At 41.5% G+C, this 18,344-nt stretch overlaps 1 protein-coding gene across 3 annotated transcripts in view; it reads left to right on the top strand.

The window, feature by feature from the left end:
• The window catches only part of cnksr1 (connector enhancer of kinase suppressor of Ras 1), an 87,805-nt gene that overhangs the window by 32,865 nt on the left and 36,596 nt on the right, over positions 1–18,344 (top strand). For 2 of the 3 annotated variants that reach the window (XM_072548207.1, XM_072548209.1), the window contains exons 7-10: positions 5,777–5,833; positions 9,273–9,341; positions 14,811–14,960; positions 17,234–17,298. In XM_072548207.1, coding sequence (XP_072404308.1) covers positions 5,777–5,833; positions 9,273–9,341; positions 14,811–14,960; positions 17,234–17,298 — 341 coding nt within the window. The remainder of the gene's footprint in view (positions 1–5,776; positions 5,834–9,272; positions 9,342–14,810; positions 14,961–17,233; positions 17,299–18,344) is intronic. The other variant, XM_072548208.1, reaches the window with a different exon arrangement.

Here is an 18,344-nt window from a genome sequence, read left to right as displayed (position 1 = left end):
CAAAGGACCTGTCTTATTTTCTCAAACAACTGCACATAGTTAGCTTTATATAACTGATCAAAAGCCGGGATAATAAAAGTGCCTAAGTGCTGAAAACCTCCCTGTGACCACTGAAAGGGGAAGCAGGTTCCACCTCCAAAGTTGGATATTTTGGTAAGACCTCCCACCGGCATGGCTTCTGATTTCATGAAATTAATTTTGTACCCTGAAAACACATAAAATAAATTAACCACTTGTATTAAGCGGGGCACAGATGTCACTGGATCAGTTAAGAAAAGAAGGACATCGTCCGCATAAAGAGTAATTTTATGCCTGATTCTACCTCCGGGGCCATTATACTGAGATCTGTCCGAATGGCTTCCGCCAGTGGTTCAATCACTACTGTGAATAATCATGGCAAAAGAGGGCACTCTTGATGACAACCTCTGCTAACGCTAAAACTATTTGATCTTATGCCATTAGTAAGCACCACTGCTTTTGGGTCACTGTATAGTACTGCCACCCATTTGGTAAAAACCTCTCCAAGGCCAAACCGTTCCATGATATAAAAGAGGTACGGCTATTCCACCCGATCGAATGCTTTCTCTGCGTCTAGGGAAATTACCAAGCCCAGTATCGCTTTTTGCTGGCATATTTGCACAATGTTTAGTACTCTTCTGATATTATTAGTGGACCTGCGACCCTTAGTAAACCCTGTCTTGTCCTCTTTTATGATAAATAGCAATACCCTCTCCAGTCTTAATGCCAGCATTTTTGACAGGATTTTAAAGTCCACATTCAGTAAGGATATAGGACTGTATGAAGTACAGTCTTCTGAGGCATTCCCTTTTCTGAGAATGAGACAGATATTTGCTCCCCTCAAAGAGGGCGGGAGACTACCCTGACTGAATAAGTAGCTGTACACGTCTATAAGTGGTCCGGCCAGTTCATCTGTAAACTCCTTATAAACCTCCGTTTGGAATCCATCTGGCCCGGGCGCTTTACCGCTCTGGAGCAGCCTCACTGCCTCCTGCACTTCCTGAGTTGTCAAAGGGACTCTCAAAAAGGACACCTGCTCCGATGTTACACCCAAGAGGTCCAAGTTCTTAAAAAAGGACTCCATCTTGCTCATTCTATCCTCACAGCCCTCCGACTGATACAGCTCAAAATAGAACTTTCTAAATGCTGCATTGATCTTTTTAGGATCACAAGTCAAAGTGCCAGCACTCTCTCTAATAGATGTTGGGGAGCCTGCTTCTTTCTGGCAAGGTACGCTAGATACCTGCCCGGCTTATCGTCCAACTCAAATAGTCTCTGCTTCGCAAATAATATCTCCCTCTTTGCTGTTTGAGTAAGTGCAGCCTTCAAAGTAGCTCTGAGGACTGTAATCTGCTGTAATTTGGTTATCGACAGCCTATTAACATACACGGACTCAGCTGCCTTCAAGTGAGCCTTGAGCAGACGTTGTTGTTCTCCCCTCTGTCATTTCTGTGTCACAGAATACAAGATAATCAAGCCTCGCGCATTGGTCTTGGCAGTCTTCCACACCACCAATGGGTTGCTGTTCATACCTAAGTTAATATCCTAGAAAGCTTTAATTTCCTGCAAAAGGTATTCCATAAACTTTTTATCTTTCAGTAGAAAAGGGTCCATACGCCAGTGCCGGGAGTACATCTCATCACCACCAGACTTGATCTCCATATACACTGCCGCTTGGTCAGAAACTACTATATTCCTTATTTTGCAGGACAGGACAAAAAACATATGAATTCTGATATGGCACTTATGTGGGTTAGAATAAAAGGGAAAACCACTATCCTCCACACATCTACCAGTCCTCACTCCCTATTTAAGTCCACCAACTGCCTAGATTGCATAAATATACCTACAGAGCCCCTAGGGATCCTGTCCACCTCGGGGTCAGTGATACGGTTGAAATCTCCCCATATAATTGTGTGATGCGCCCCAAGAGCCATCAATCTGGAGAGCGCATATGTTATGAATTTAAAAGGATGTGCTGGAGGGCAATGTACATTCAGGATCCTGTATTCCTCTCCATATATTAGAGCTTTAAGTATTATAAACCACCCGGACTCATTCTTTATTTGGCTTAACACTTGAAATGGGAGATTCTTCCGGGTGAGAGTGGCCACTCCTCTACTTTTCGAGTTAAAAGATGAAAAGAACAGCTGGCCAAATCCTCCCTGTTGCAGCTTCAAATGGTCCTTGTCAGTGAGGTGTGTTTCCTGTAATAGGGCTACATCGACCTTCTCTTCTTTAAGACTTGACAGTATCTTTTTCCTTTTAATTAGTGAGTGACTCCCTTTAACATTCCAGGTGCACCGTTTAGACAAATAACTAGCCATGGTAAAAACAATGACTGCAGATGCTGGAAAGCAAATACTGGATTAGTGGTGCTGGAAGAGCACAGCAGTTCAGGCAGCATCCAATGAGCAGCGAAATCGATGTTTTGGGCAAAAGCCCTTCATCAGGAATAAAGGCAGTGAGCCTGAAGCGTGGAGAGATAAGCTAGAGGAGGAATAACTAGCCATGATTATCCAGGAAAGTCCGAGACCCCCCCAGGAGGAAGAACCCCACTCATAGAGCATTGAGTAAAGACTGTAAACAATTCACATAAATTTAAAATACAACCTTTAAAACTAATAAATCAGAACTACTAAAAACTATTCTGAGGAAATAACAACATAAACATAACTAAAAGGAGCCGTTCCCCCTTGTCCACAGGGGGCACTCCTACCATCCAATAATCCCACCATGACTCCTTCCAGTTGGAGCCATGCCCTCACCCAGACATCACAAAGCAAAATAAACAAATACCAATGTCTTAATACAAGGAAGTTAAAGGTGGGTACCCGACCCACCCCTTCCATACTACCACCCTAGGCATTCTTGGCAAAGTAGCAACAGGAGGTAAAATATATAAAATTATAATCCCGACATATATTAAAGGAAAAATCAAAATCACCCCCCAACAACCAGGTGAACCAAGCAGATAACAAATAAAAATCGGAAAAAAAAGAAAGAAAGAAGGGGAAGTGGAGGAAAGAGAGGTAAAATAGAATAATTATCCATATAATTCAGGCCAATCAATCTATGTTAGAGCATCCAAAAATTCTTTTGCCTTTTCCGGTGATCTAAAGGTAAACACAGACCCTCTGTGGCTGAAGCACAGTGTTGTCGGATATCTCCTGGAGCACTGAATATTCAAATCCCTCAGATGCTTCTTGACCTCATCAAACACCTTCCTCTTGCGAGTCATGATGGGGAGAAGTCCTGAAAGAGCATTATTCTTGATCCCTTGTACATCATAGACTGGGTATCCTTCCCAAGTGTTCTGGAGGCCTCCAGCAACATTTGTTTGTCTCTGTAGTGCCGGAGTCAGACTAGGACCAGGCAGGGTCACTGGTTCGAACCAGGCCTGCGCACTGCAACCTGGTGGGCCCGCTCAACCTGCACCCAGTCTTACCTCAGACTCCAGCTTCAGCAGTTGTGGGAGCCATTGCTCCAGAGACTTAACACGCTGGCCTTCTTCCTCCTGCTTAGGAAGGCCCAGCAACTGGATTTTCTACTAATGACCTCAATTTTCAAAGGTAGGTGACCCATTTTGGTTGGGTCCTGGGCAGAGCTTAGCAGACTTGGACCTACTGGATCGCTGCCATCTTGAATCCCCTCAGTGCCCTTCTTAAACCATCAACACTGTATTTTTATGTGTCGCGCTGCATTACCATAAAAATACCTGAGGCCTTTTGTCTCCTTTCCACCCTCTTGGGTTTTCTTTTTCACCTGTGGTAAACTATTACCAGTGTGATCTACTCCTTGTTTTATAATGAAGGATCTCTCCTTCTCCCAATTTCTATCTCTTATAGGACGAAATTCCTGCTGGAAGCTAGATTTTGCACCAGTGCATACTCATCTACCATCTCTGCTGCTCTTCCCACTTCTTGAACTTTCTGTTCATCCAATTGAATTCTTATCATCCCTGGAAGTGAGTTTTTAAACTCTTCCAGCAGAATAATCTCTTTTACAGCCTCATAGGTCTTATCTATTTTTAAGGCCCATGCCCATCTATCAAAATGACTGTGTTTAATTCTTTCAAACTCAACATAAGTCTGATCTGATTCCTTCTTTATGTTTCTGAACCGTTGTCTATACGCTTTTTATACAATTCGCTGTCTATACAATTCATAAGTACCCAAAGTCACCTTTTTGATACCTGCATAATCTCTTGACCCCCCTCATTTGACAGCTCTGCAAATACTTCACTAGCCCCGCCTATCAGGTTAGCCTGAACTAGCATTTCCCACAAATTCTCTGGTCACTCCATCTGCCTAGCCAGTTTTTCAAATGAAATAAAGAAAGCTTTGACATCTTTCTCATCAAAATGTGGCAATGATTTAACATACTTGTATACATCACTACTTTCTCTCTTCATCTGCTAACTTGACTTTCCTGACTAATTCATAACTTCTGAAGTTCAAATTCTCTTTCCAATTCACTTTCTCTTTCTTCTCTCTCTCTTCAGCTAAGAACTTGCTTTCCTTTCTTTTTCCTCTCTCTCTTTCTCCTCTCACTCCTTTTCTTTTTGTTCAGCTAAGAACTTTCTCTCCCTTTCACTTTCCTCTAACATGGCTCTTCTTTCCCTTTCTTTATTTTGTAATTCCATTTGCCTCAATTCTAATTTAGGTTTTTCCAATTCTACTGCATTTGTCTGTTTCTCTGATACACCTAAGTGCCTGACCAACAACATTATATTTTCAGCTTTCCTTTTATCCCTGGTTAAATGCAATTCTAATCTATGTGCTAATTCTAAAAGTATGATCTTCTTTTGTCTTTCTAAACTCTCTTGGCAAATTTGGCAAGCATCTTCAAACCCCAGAACCTCTTCAATGTTAACAGCCATTTCCCTCATTTTTAATTTAACTAACCATAAGTAACCAAAATTAAACACATTTTTTCACCTACGTTTTTATTTAAAGATCTAGGACATTAATCGACAAGTGTTTAAATCTCCTGGGATCTTTCATACTCCAAATCTGTTCAAATCTCATACTGGATCTGTCTAAACCTGTCCAAATCTATCCAAATCCAAATTCAACTCTAAATCCAACTGCCTTCAACTTCATAACAACTTGCAGTTCTAGAAGACTGCCACGCATAGATGTTGGAAATCCAAATGGAGGCAGGAACAAATTACAGGAATGTTGGATATGATCCCGTTTCAAAAGGTTTCCTATCCAAAATTTACATCTTCAGGCTGCACATCTTTAAAATTTCAGATATTCACCCTGATGTTAGAAAGATGTGTGCCAAATGCAGGAAATGTGGCTAGTTCAGTTTGTGAAATTTGGTCAGCCTGGACGAGTTGGACAAAAGGGTCTGTTTGTGTGCTAAATGACTGTGTCTCTAGGTTGTGAATAATCTAATTTATAGTAGCTGAATTTATGAGACATACATCATGAAATCAGGACACTCCACTCAAACTATCTCAGACCTGTAAATGAAAATCTAATATTAATTTCTAAATCAAACTGTGGGTTGTTCTGCAACTTGTTTGATTGAGGGTTGTAACAGCTGTGTCTAGTGCTGACGTGTACATTGATCTGGGAATATTATAGATGGCCAAGATATTAAATGTCAGAAGTATTTTAGTACATTGCATGCGACTAGTGCAAGTTCATGTCTCCAGTTATGGCGAACGCAGTTCTCAAGCTATTAGTCATTTTCTGTTTTTCCTTACCTATTCCTGGATTAAGGACTGTCCCTTTACATTGTTCAGGGAATTGAAATCAAGTCGAATAATGGGCTGCATTTTATCACAGGAACCACAGTAAATGTAAGTGATATTTATTTAGCTCACACTGTACGTGTGTACATAATTCCTGTTCTGTTTCTATGTATCCCTGTTTGTGTCTATTAATCTTGCACCTGCTCTCTGCCGATTTCTGTTAACCTGCTTATTTGTTTCTATCAACTTGTACTTGTGTGAATATTAGTTAAGGCCTCTGTGTATCTGTCAGAGACACTTTGTCCATTTCCATTGTAAATTATTCTTGTAATATAGGTGATTCTGGCAGAGCTGTTCATTACCTTGTGTAGTTTCCCTGATCTTCTACTAACCTGTTTGTATGTTTCTCTCCCGATGTACGCTTGTTGTTCTGTACATGAGTGTGCATCTCTGAATTTCACTTCCATTTTTTGTCTCTTTTCGGCTTTGTGATTTTTATTTGTAGTCTCGTATGAGTGATCAACTTACCCTGACTTGGCACCATCTTCACTAAGATTTGCTCCAAGTCAGACACTTTCGTGACTTAAAGATGAGTCACTGTTTTTAAACATTCTCAATCTTATCTCATTGTGCAAACACTATTAACACATAACACAACTGCTGCAGCTCAAAGAGAAAACCCTTCATCATCTATACAGGGTTACACCTTGCCAGTATTGCCTAGATTTTCTGACAATTATTTTAGATATTCATTCAGAGTTTATGTAAGTCTTTTTCGCACTTCAAAGAAATAATTTACAACTTCCTGCTGGTTTTCATGTCACCCTGCAGAATTTAATTGTGATATCCTGGTACAAATGTATCCATGTGCAGTATATAAAATAGTTGGCTAGATGGTTAGTTTGCGATGCTGAATGATGCCTGCAGCATGGGTTCAATTCCCACACTGGCTCATCTTCTCGACCTTGCTGATCGATCCTCATCATGTCTGTCTCTGTCTAATGGGAGAGCAGCTGGATAGAACTTTCACCTCCAGTGTGTCTTCAAAGGTAAAGAGAAGCAAATACATTATGAGAATGCTGAGTCCACCTGTTCTTTCAGACCTGACCGACAGAAAGTATGGACCAAAACCTGAAAGGGTAGGGCAAGCGGGTGTCGTGAATCGAGAGAAACACCAGGAAAACAGTTTAGAGGTTCTGTTCACAGGGTTGCTGGGATTTTTATGAAACATAAAGAATTAGAACAGGAGTAGGCCATTTGGCCCTTTAAGCCTGCACCACCATTCAATATGATTATGGGTTTTCATCCAACTTAGTACCCTGTTCCCTGCTTTCTCCCCAAACCCTTCAATCCCTTTAGCTCTAAGAACAGTACATAACTCCTTGAAAACATTTAATTTTTGACCTCAACCATTTTCAGTGGCAGAAAGTTCCACAGGATCACCACACTCTGGATGAAGACATTTCTTCATATTTCAGTTCGAAATGACCTACCCCATTTCCCTGTTTATGGACATCTTGTTCAGAAGTAACATCTTTTCTGAGTTTACCTTGTTTTGTTAGAATTTTCCAGGTTCTATGAAATCACCCCTCATTCTTCTAAATTCCAGTGAACATAGTCCTAACATATTTTGTCTTCTTCATACATCAGTCCGTCCATCCCAGGAATCAGTCTGGTAAGCCTTTGTTACACTCCCTCCACAGGCAGGAGACCACACAATTCTCTAGGTATAGTCTTACTAAGACCCTGTACAATCACAGCAAGCCATCCCTGCCCCTGAATTTGAAACCTCTTGCTATGAAGATATATTTGCTTTCTTTACACCTGCAGCTACATGTTTAGTTTCAGTGACGTGTGTACAAGGATGTCCAGCTCCCATTTTCTCAGGCTATGACCATTCAGATAATCTGCTTTACTGATTTTGTTTTGACTACTAAAGAGGATAACCACACAATTATCCACATTATTCTTAATCTGCCATGTGTTTGCCTCTAATTCATCTTGTCCAAATCACACTGAAGCGTCTTGCATCCTCATCACCGTTCCCCCTCCCACCTGGTGTTGTGCTAATCTGCAAATACTTAGGTCCCTTATCAAAATCATTTATATATATTATGAGTAGCTAAGGTTCAATCGTGATCTCTGTGGTACTCATTAATTACTGCCCACCACTTAGAGTCAGAGATATACAGCACAAAAACAGACCCTTCACTCCAACTCATCCATGCTGACCAGATATCCAAAATAAATCTAATCCCAGCATTTGGACCATATCCTTCTAAACACTTCATATTCACATACCCATCCAGATACCTTTTTAAATGTAATTGTACCAGCCTCTATCACTTCCTCTGGCAGTTTATTCCATACATGCACCATCCTCTGTATGAAAACGTTGCCCTTTAGGTCCTTTTTACATCTTTTCCCTCTCACCTTAAGCCAATGCCTCTAGTTTTGGACACCCCCACGCTGGGGAAAAGACCTTGCCTATTTACCCTATCCATGCTCCTCATGATTTTATAAACCTCGATTTGGTCACCCCTCAGCCTCGGATGCTCCAGAGAAAATAGCCCCAGCCTATTCAACCTCAACCAGTAGCTCCTACCCTGGCAAGTCTGCCATCTGTTTGTTTCTCATTATTACTTCCTGTGTTTCTGACTGTAAAGGACCCACACATGTCTTCACTAATATTTTTCTCTTTCCATACCTATAGATGCTCTTACAATCAGTGTGTATGTTCCCCAAGCTTATTTTCCCATACTCCATTTTCCTCTTCTTAATATATCCCATTGACCGCCTTTGCTGAAATCAAAATTGTTCCCAATCCTCAGGCCCGCTGCTTTTTAAAATTTTTGGCCAATTTGTTTGCCCCTTTTTTTGAGTCTAATACCATGCCTAATTTGTTAGCCATTGTGGGACTACCTTTCCCATTTTGATTCTTTATGCTGACAAGAATACTACATCCCAGTCTTCCTTCTCAAGAGACTTTCACTGGTTTGCAGGAGACACAGGGACCAGTTCACATTTATAAAAGCTCTCTGACTTATTAATTAAAAGTCACAGCATACAATAACACCATTTTTTTCAGGCTTTCATTAACAGCTTTTAGTGCAGAAAACAGAGAGCTTCTGATATGACAGAAATCTAAAGGCTTCTCACTATCTTGTTCATCAATTACACAGTTTTTGGCTGGCAGAAGGCCTTTATCATTAATAACTGGTTACTAGTCTATAGACTAATCAGCTGTTTGTTGCCAACCAAAGCTCCAGTTTACATAACTCTTTGGCTCCAGCTTATCTATACACTGTACTTCAATCACTGCTTGAACAAGCACTTTTGTAAGCAATGCTTGTAACGAGTCTTGGCTGATTTGCTTTCAAAACATGTAGCAATTCTTTGTTTACAAAGAGTTTTTTTCTCATTTCGCTCCACATTTTAAAAATACAGAAAATTAAACAGTCTTAATATATGAATGTGTAACCCTGGTTGGATAGCAGATGACTGAGTGAATGTTTTTATGAAATCGACTTTACTTCCTTTCATTTAGTCTCCAGCTTATCGCTCTCAGAAAATTCGACCAGGAGATGAGGTCGTCCAAGTGAATGATATGGTTGTAGTAAGTATTAGGTATCACAAATTTGCATTAGATGATTTAAGTGTGCTACAAGTCAGTACATGTAACTTGTGTAAGTTCTAACTCTTTAACTGGAGCTAACCCTTATCTACTCCTGTATCCAAAGAAAGAACAAAGAAAATTTACAGCTCAGGAACAGAGTCTTTGGCCCTCCAAGCCTGAGCCGATCCAAATCCACTGTCTAAACCTGTGACCCCATTCCTAAGCATCTATATCCCTCTGCTCCCCACCTACTGATGCATCTGCCCAGATGCATCTTAAATGAATCTACAGTGCCTGTCTCTACTACTCTGCTGGCAACGTGTTCCAGGCACCTACCACTCTCTTTGGTATCCATTCACTTTATCTTTATAGCGTTAAAAAGGAATTAATGTTCCTATTGGTATATTTACAGTATGTAATCTTTTCCACGCTCCAGTTGTTTGTCATAATTCCCAATTCTAAAGAGGTTTGGATAATTTTAGTTAGTGCACCTCCCTTTCTCCCCTGACCAGTACCCTCTGTTTACTGGGCTACCATCTACATCTACTGACTATTTTAACTTGAGTCCCATCAACCTTTTTAATTTAAAAACTGCTTTCTGATTATTTTCCTCCAGTTCACTTCTTAGAGTTTCCCTGTTGTGACCTCCCTTTTAAGTATAAAAGTGACCTTCTTTCTAACTTCCTTTTTCTTGTGCGCTATAAATACCCTTAAATATTCTCTAGATATTGAACACCCTTGTTTTTTTCTCTCCCTTCACCTTTCTAATGATCCCTTTTACTTTTACTTATGAATTTTTAATTTTGATTTTCTGAATTTGTTGACTCCAAATGTTTACAATAAACCCCCTTCCTTTAAACACTGGATGTTGATCCAAGTTCAGTTGATGATGTATGGAAATTAATCTATTTTTGACAGCTTCCATATTGTCAGTATTTTCTATATGATAAACACCAAAGAATTCAGGCTTCCTGGATCAGGAGTCAGAGTTCTTTCTCCAATTCTTCACCATGACTGTGTCTGGGAAGTTAGCATATGCAGATATTGAATAGGTAGATTGAGCTTGGTTGCATGATTCCAGCTCTCATCAGAATATTTGGAATGTTCCATCTATCCCTTGAGTCTGTTTTGCTGTTCAGTACAATTGTGGCTTATCTGTATCTTAACTCTTATTTCCTGTGCTTTTATCCCTCAATGCCTTTAACTTGGTCTTAACTCGGAGGCTAAAGTGCAATGTTTGAGGGTGATCATCCAAACAGTAATTATTTAGTTGTGTATACAATCCTAATGCTAACAAGAATTACATCCTATGGACCTCCTTTGACTCAGTGGTAGTGTCCTTATGAGAGTCCTAGGTTCGAGTCCCAACTGCTCCAGAGATTTGTAATAACATCTCTGAATGGGTTGATTATAAAAGAAGGTTAAATAATGAAAACAAATGAAGAGCATCCTAAGGAGAGGTGAGAAAAACAGATTCAAGTTGGAATGTTTGGTATAATCTCAAATAACAATTCTTATTTGTTATAGTATGGGTAGTGATCCTCTCCTCAATTTGTTTTCTTCTGTCTTTCTTTATTCTTTATTTTCATTTCAAATGACAGTGATTGTAAAGCTCCAGCGAAAAAGGCTTCTCAAAGTTCTCAAGTAATTTTCACCCTTCAGTGAAAGTATACCTAGTCTGCAAACTAAGTCCACATATCTCCTTTTTTCATATCGCTTAATGTTGTCAGTTTGCTTCTTAAAGGTACTTTAGCTGATGTGGTAATATCTCCCACAACATGAGGAGTTGGGTGTGGATATTGTGGCATTGAATAATCCAACAGATATACATTACTACTAACAATTATGTACAAATATTGCATTCCTCAGACACTCAAGTGATCCCAGGTAAGATGGATGATGAGACCTTTATACCCTCATGTCACATACAGTGATGATGTGTTGGGCAAGTCACGCAAAGGTATCTTGATTACGAAGCATAACACATTTCATTTTTCCAAAGATAAAAACTTAGTCCACTCTGTTCACACATCAACGCATTGTGACATCGAATACTTCTTCCGCTGCCTCCACCTCTGAGCTTACTTTTTCAATCAATACTCCTGCCCACCTTCAGAGGACCTCTTCGCCCGCCTCCAACACACCCCATCCACCAGGACACCCTATGCCGGTGTGAGACCCGCCCTTGTCCTCTTTAGTTCCACTACCACCCAGACATTGACCACCTCAACCAGTCTACCTCCCTCCCCCACTCCAACCTCTCACCCTCACAACGCGCACCCGTCCATTTCCTCTGCTCTAACCTCAACTCCACCATCAAACCAGCAGACAAAGGGGGAGCAGTGGTAGTTTGGTGCACTGACCTCTGTATTGCTGAACCCAGGTGCCAACTCGAAGACACCTCCTACTACTGCCCCCTTGACCATGACCCCACACCCCCCATCTATCATCTCCCAGATCGTACAGAACCTCATCACCTCAGGGAATCTCCCACCCACAGCTTCCAACTTCATAGTTTGGGAACCCCGCACTGCCTGATTCTACCTCCTTCCCAAGATTCACAAGTCTGACTACCCCAGCCAACCCATTGTCTCAGCCTGCTCCTGCCCCACCGAATTCATCTCCACATACCTCGATACTGTCCTATCTCCCCTGGTCCAGGAACTCCCCACATACATTTGGGACACCACTCACACTCTCCACCTCCTCCAAGACTTCTGTTTCCCTGGCCCCCAATGCTTCATCTTTACCATGGACATCCAGACCTCAAACATCTCCATTTGCTATGACCAGGGCCTCCAAACCCTCGATTTCTTCCTTTCTGAATGCCCCCACCAGTCCCCTTCCACTGACACTCTTATTCATTTGGCTGAACTGGTCCTCACCTTCAACAATTTCTCCTTCGAATCTTCCCACTTCCTCCAGACGAAAGGGGCAGCCACGGACACCCGCATGGGCCCCAGCTATGCCTGTCCCTTTGTCGGCTACGTGGGACAGTCCATCTCCTGCAGTTACGCTGGCACCATTCCCCACCTTTTCCTCCTGCTACGTTGATGACTGCCTCGGTGCCACCTTGTGCCCCCACAAGGAGATTGAACAGTTTATCAACTTCACCAACAAATTCCACCCCAACCTTAAATTCACCTGGACTATCTGTGACACCTCTCCCCCCTTCCTGGACCTCTCCATCTTCATCAATGGTGACCGACTCAACACAGACATCTTCTACAAACCCACCAACTCCCACAGCTACCTGGATTAGATCACCTCCAACCCTGCCTCCTGCAAAAATGCTATCCCTTATTCCCAAATCCTCTGCATCCACTGGATCTGCTTCAGGAGGACCAATTCCACCACAGGACACACCAGATGGCCTCCTTCTTTAAAGACTGCAATTTTCCCTCCCACTTGGTTGATGAAGCCTTCCAGCACATCTCATCCACGTCCCACACATCCGCCTTCGAACCCCGCCTCTCCATCCGCAACAAGGAACCCCCCGGTCTTCACCTTCAACCCCACCAACCTCCGTATACATTGCATTATCCTCCGTCATTTCCGCCACATACAAACAGGCCTCACCACCAGAGATATATTTCCCTCCCCACCCCTATCTGCTTTTCATAAAGACCATTCCCTCTGTGACTACCTCATCAGGTCCACGCCCCCTAACAACCCATCCTCCCCTCCTGGCACCTTCCCCTACCGCAGGAATTGCAAAACCTGCACCCACAACCCCAAAGGAGCCTTCCACATCCATCAAAGTTTCACTTGCACTTACATATATGTCATTTACTATATCTGCTGCTCCCGATGCGATCTCCTCTACATTGGGGAGACTGGACGCCTACTTGCAGAGTGCTTCAGAGAACATCTCCGGGACACCTGCCCCGTGGCCAAACACTTCAACTCCCCCTACCACTCTGCTGAGGACATGCAGGTCCTGGGCCTTCTCCATTGCCACTCCCTTACCAACCGACACCTGAAGGAAGAACGCCTCATCTTCTGCCTCGGGACCCTCCAACCCCAGGGCATCAATGTGAATTTCACCAGTTTCCTCATTTCCCCTCCCCCCTACCTTACCCCAATTCCAACCTTCCAGCTCAGCACTATCGTCATGACCTGTCCCATCTGTCATGACCTGTCCCATCTGTCAATCTTCCTTTCCATCTATCTCCACCAACCTCCCCTCCAACCTATCACCTTTACCCCCATCTCCATCCACCTATTGCACTTTCAGATACCTTACCCCCAATATATCTCTCCACCCCAGTGGCTCCCAGCCTCATTCCTGATGAAGGGCTTTTGCCCGAAACGTCAATTTTCCTGCTCCTCGGATGCTGCCTGACCTGCTGTGCTTTTCCAGCACCACACTCTTGACTATAAGCATATTTTGTCAATTCAATAATTACACAAACAGATCAACAGTTTATAAGACTAAAATTTCAAATTTCAATGTAACACTTTAGAAGTTTGACAAATTCAGCCTGATCTGGTAATCATGTATCCATATTCTAGCTTCATTCTTCAAGTGATCAGAGGCAAGATGGGGGCATGAGATCTTTATACATATTGGTCACATGGTGCAGTGTTGATATTATGAGCATGTCTCTTAAAGATAGATTAATTGTAAGAAATGTCATCTTACCTTGTCATGTAATCCTTACAGTCCAGGTTTCATTAATACAAACCAATATTATTATATTTTCTCTAAGGCATCATCACTAATTCTCACTCCCTTCAGCTATAATGCACACGATAGAGAAGACAGGGGAACTGTTCCCAGCCACCTGCTGTGTTTTTTTGAACATAGCCTTGACTGCTGTCATTCCAGAACCCTGCATGCTAACATTTAGGATCTCCTGGACACCTAAATCTCTTTACCTTCCTTCCTTACCAAAACCACCTGACTAAGACATAGAATTCAAAGTGCTTGGGGTGACATGGTGACTCAGTAGTTAGCACTGCTGCCTCACGGTGTCATGGACCTGGATTTGATTCCACCCTCAGGTGACTGTGTGGGGTTTGCACATCCTCCGTGTGTCTGCATGGGTTTCCTCTGGGTGCTCCGGTTTCCTCCCATAGTCCAAAGATGTGCAGATCTGGTGGATTGACCATGGTAAATTGTCCATAGTGTCCGGGGATGTGGAGGTTAGGTGGATTCGGTATTTGAAATGCAAGTTTATAGGGATAGGGTCTGGGTGGATGGTGTTTGGAGGGTCGATGTGGACTCATTGGGCTGAATGGCCTGCTTTCACACTGTAGGGATTCTATGATTCTGCAAACCTTCAATGTATGGGCCTATTACTCAGTGATGACACAGAGAGCTGCTGGAACCCTTTTTTCATCTTAAAGCCTCTTAATTTATTTGTTAACTGAATCCAAAGAGAAATATTGTTCCAACAACCTCTGCAATGATGGATTTCCCACTTGGGGACTCTTCCTTCTTGCTTTTTTTTTCTCCACCAATAGGTTGGGTGGACATTGCATAACCTGGTTGCCAAACTGCGGGAGAATCCAAATCAAGTAGTCCTCATTATGAAAAAGGTGCCCCTTGATATATCACCATCTTTCAGTTTCTCTGACGATGTTCAGCTGCGGCAACCCCACCTAACAACACAGGTGAGGACAATCTCTTACCAAATTTCTACTGATAAATGAGAATACAAAGAGATTAGGACAAAGATCAAGAAGACAATTTATGAATGCAAAGAGGACCTATGAAACTAAATGATCAAATTATTTAAAACTTTTGGCAGGCATATCAATAAAAACAGAAGTCTAATGAGAATTGAACCACTAAGTATTTACAGGGAGAAGATAATAAAACAGTAATGACAAAGAGATGATAAAACCTTAATTATTTTGCTTTGGTTTTTAGAAGGGAGATGGGACATGTAGACATGACATTGCATGATGAGGTAACTAACGAGATTAGTGCATTTAAAATCGCAAAGAGAAAAGGGTGTTAAGTTCACCATTGTCTTACCAGACCATAGGCTGCTTTCTCATTCGAGAAACTGGAAGATCACCACACAACAGGCAAGAGGAGAGATTGATTCCTTCAAGGTAAATTCAGCCAGGAAATGAAGCCATATTGTTGATGTGACTCTGCATCACAAACCAGCCATCCAGCCAACTCAGCTAACTGAACCCTTGCCCCCCCCCCCCCCCAAAAAAATAGAATGTACTGTATCCTTGTATTTTGAAAGATTCCAGGGAAGAGTTAACCAAGATATTACGGTTGTATTTGATAAATTGATGATGAAGGTGTCATGTTATAGGACTGGTGGATGTTTAAATGTAATTTTTATAATTAAAACAGGAAAACAAAACATGTTGAGGGAATTACAGTCTGTCACGACAACATCAAGAATCCTTACTTATAGCAGAGAACCAAAGAAAAGTTACAAATGAGAAATGTAATAATGAATAGCTTGTATGGAATTTTGAAAGGGAAAGTTTTGCCTAAGCAATCGACTTTGAATTATTTGAGGAGGTAACACAGTAGCTAATGACTTTGAGGTCTGTTCAATTATCGGAACCTCCTGGTGCCTCAAATGCATGTAAATATAGACTTGTTCAAGTAGGAGATGCCTTTGTTTTGTTTGGATAGTCAAAATCCAATGTTTATTTCCTTGATGTGCTACTGTACATATATATGTGTAGATTTTTTTTATGAATAAAGTATATTTTTGAAATAAAAAGAACTTGTACCAGCAAGTAACAATTCCTGTCAATGTTTGGTAAAGAGGATTCTTTTCAAGTTGCCTGGTGTCCCCGATCCCAGACTCAGCTCAACTAGTTCTGGTGAGAGTGCCAAACAACATGGAAGTGTCAGCTGGGAGGAGAAACCGAAGATCCTTCGACTCCCTACTTAATTGGTATATTAATGGTTAATGCAAACAACCCATCATAAGATGGGTAGATGAAGAAAAATTGTATTGATATGTCCTTTCATCAGTGAAATAGAATGAGTGCAGGTTGACACATGATACAGTAAGGGATCAGTAGGTAAGAGTGGATACCATGAAGTGTAGGAGCAGAAATAGGCCATTCAATCCATTGAGTCTGCTCCATCATTCCATGGCTGATCTGACAATCCTCAGCACCATTTTTCTGTCTAACTATTTGCTTCCCACTTATTTTTAAGTCATCTGCTGTAGTGCACTAACTTTCCTCAACCAAATCATTAACATATGTTACAAATAATTGTGGTCCCAATACTAATCCTGGTGGGATTCTACTAGTTTGCCATTCTGAACGTGCTTCCCTTACCATAGGATCATAGCATCCCTTATCCCAACTCTAAGATTTAGCCAATCATTTATCCATGATAACATACTACCTCGAACACTGTGCATCTTAATTGGAAATATTTTGAAAGAAAAGTTCTATACTGAGGAAGTCCTGGGGTCTGTATACTGCATTGCACAGACAGTGAAGATAGTAAACAAATGAGATATTTAAATCTGATATCTGAAGGAACTCCTTTACACAGAATGAGAATTGTCTGTGTGAATCCAGCTGACCAGGAAGCTGAGGCACAGAGTTTGGGGATATGAGAAAGGCAGCTGAAGCGAGACTGGGAGTGTTGGAATGTTAGAGACTTAGAAAAATGGTACCCCATACTTTGGGGTAATGTTGACTTTGGAAGGTAGTGCAAAACATGCAATGCAACACAGCAATCCATTATAACCTTTTCCTGATCTCCAGACCTGTTGATTTCTGTTGTTACTCATTTTATACATCATCAAAAGTCAAAATTACTATCCTAGATTTTTTTCATGCTCATGTGCCTCTTGGGAGTATGTTTGAATACTGGGTATGAGATTGAACTTAGTTGAAATACTCTTATTGTATACTAATATCTGTTCTTTTTCTCCTGGGTGCAGAGAAGCACATCAGAAGAAGCAGGAGCATCGCCAGACGCAAGTGTGCTGTCGGAGAGATCTGCCCAGTTAGTTCCAATTTAATTCCTTTCTTCTCCAGGACAGTTGTTCGAAACTTGGTGCTTATAAAAATGTCAAGAGTTCGGTGCTGGAAAAGCACAAAAGGTCAGGCAGCATCCAAGGAGCAGGAGAATCAACGTTTCTGGCATAAGCCAGTGATCAGGAATTCATGATGCCCAAAACGTCGATTCTCCAGCTCGGATGCTGCCTGAACTGCTCTGCTTTTCCAGCACCACACTCTCGACTCTGATCTCCAGCACCTACAGTCGTCACTTTCTCCCTCTTATAAATGTGTGCATAATACAGCTGTGAGATGACTAGGCTGGTTTGTGGCCCAGGCTTGTTCATGTTTCTCAGCTCAGTATTGAATTCATTGACACATTTAATTAATTTTGTCTTTACTAGTATTACCTTTCAATTTAGGCTGGATTAATGAACAGTAATGATCCTTATATTCATAACTAGTTAACTCTGAAAGAGTAAAGTTAAGTGAAAGTCTGTACATTCCGAATTAGTTAACTCTAAAAGAGTAAAGTGAAATTCCCACTTAAATAGCTTTTGGTCTGATCGATAGTAATGAGCATTTCCCTAAACGCTTTAGCAGAATTATGAGCCCTAGATAAGATAAACTATATCTAAAGTCCAATATGGCTACTTTCCAGCAATTCCTATGTACAAGTCTGATCTTGACCTCTCTAGTTTCATGGTCTATTTGAATGAATACCCTTTATTACTCATCTACACCACAGACAAAAATGATGGGTCATAGCCCAAATTTGAACTGATTTGCTTTCCCATGATAGTTTGAAAAAAGCAAGGAATAGATGGTAGGGTGAAGGAACCTTGAGTGACAAGTGATGTGGAACATCTAGTCAAGAGGAAGAAGGAAGCTTACTTAAGGTTGAGGAGGCAAGGATCAGACAGGGCTCTAGATGGTTACAAGGTAGCCAGGAAGGAATTGGAGAATTGACTTAGGAGAGCTAGAAGGGGACATGAAAAAGCTTTAGTGGTAGGATTAAGGAAACCCCCCCCAAGGCATTCTACACTTATGTGA

This window comes from Chiloscyllium punctatum, chromosome 27, assembly GCF_047496795.1.
Source record: "Chiloscyllium punctatum isolate Juve2018m chromosome 27, sChiPun1.3, whole genome shotgun sequence".
In the NCBI taxonomy this organism is placed as follows: domain Eukaryota; kingdom Metazoa; phylum Chordata; class Chondrichthyes; order Orectolobiformes; family Hemiscylliidae; genus Chiloscyllium; species Chiloscyllium punctatum.
Note: the sequence above shows the minus strand (reverse complement) of the source record. Positions and strands in the feature narration are given on the sequence as shown.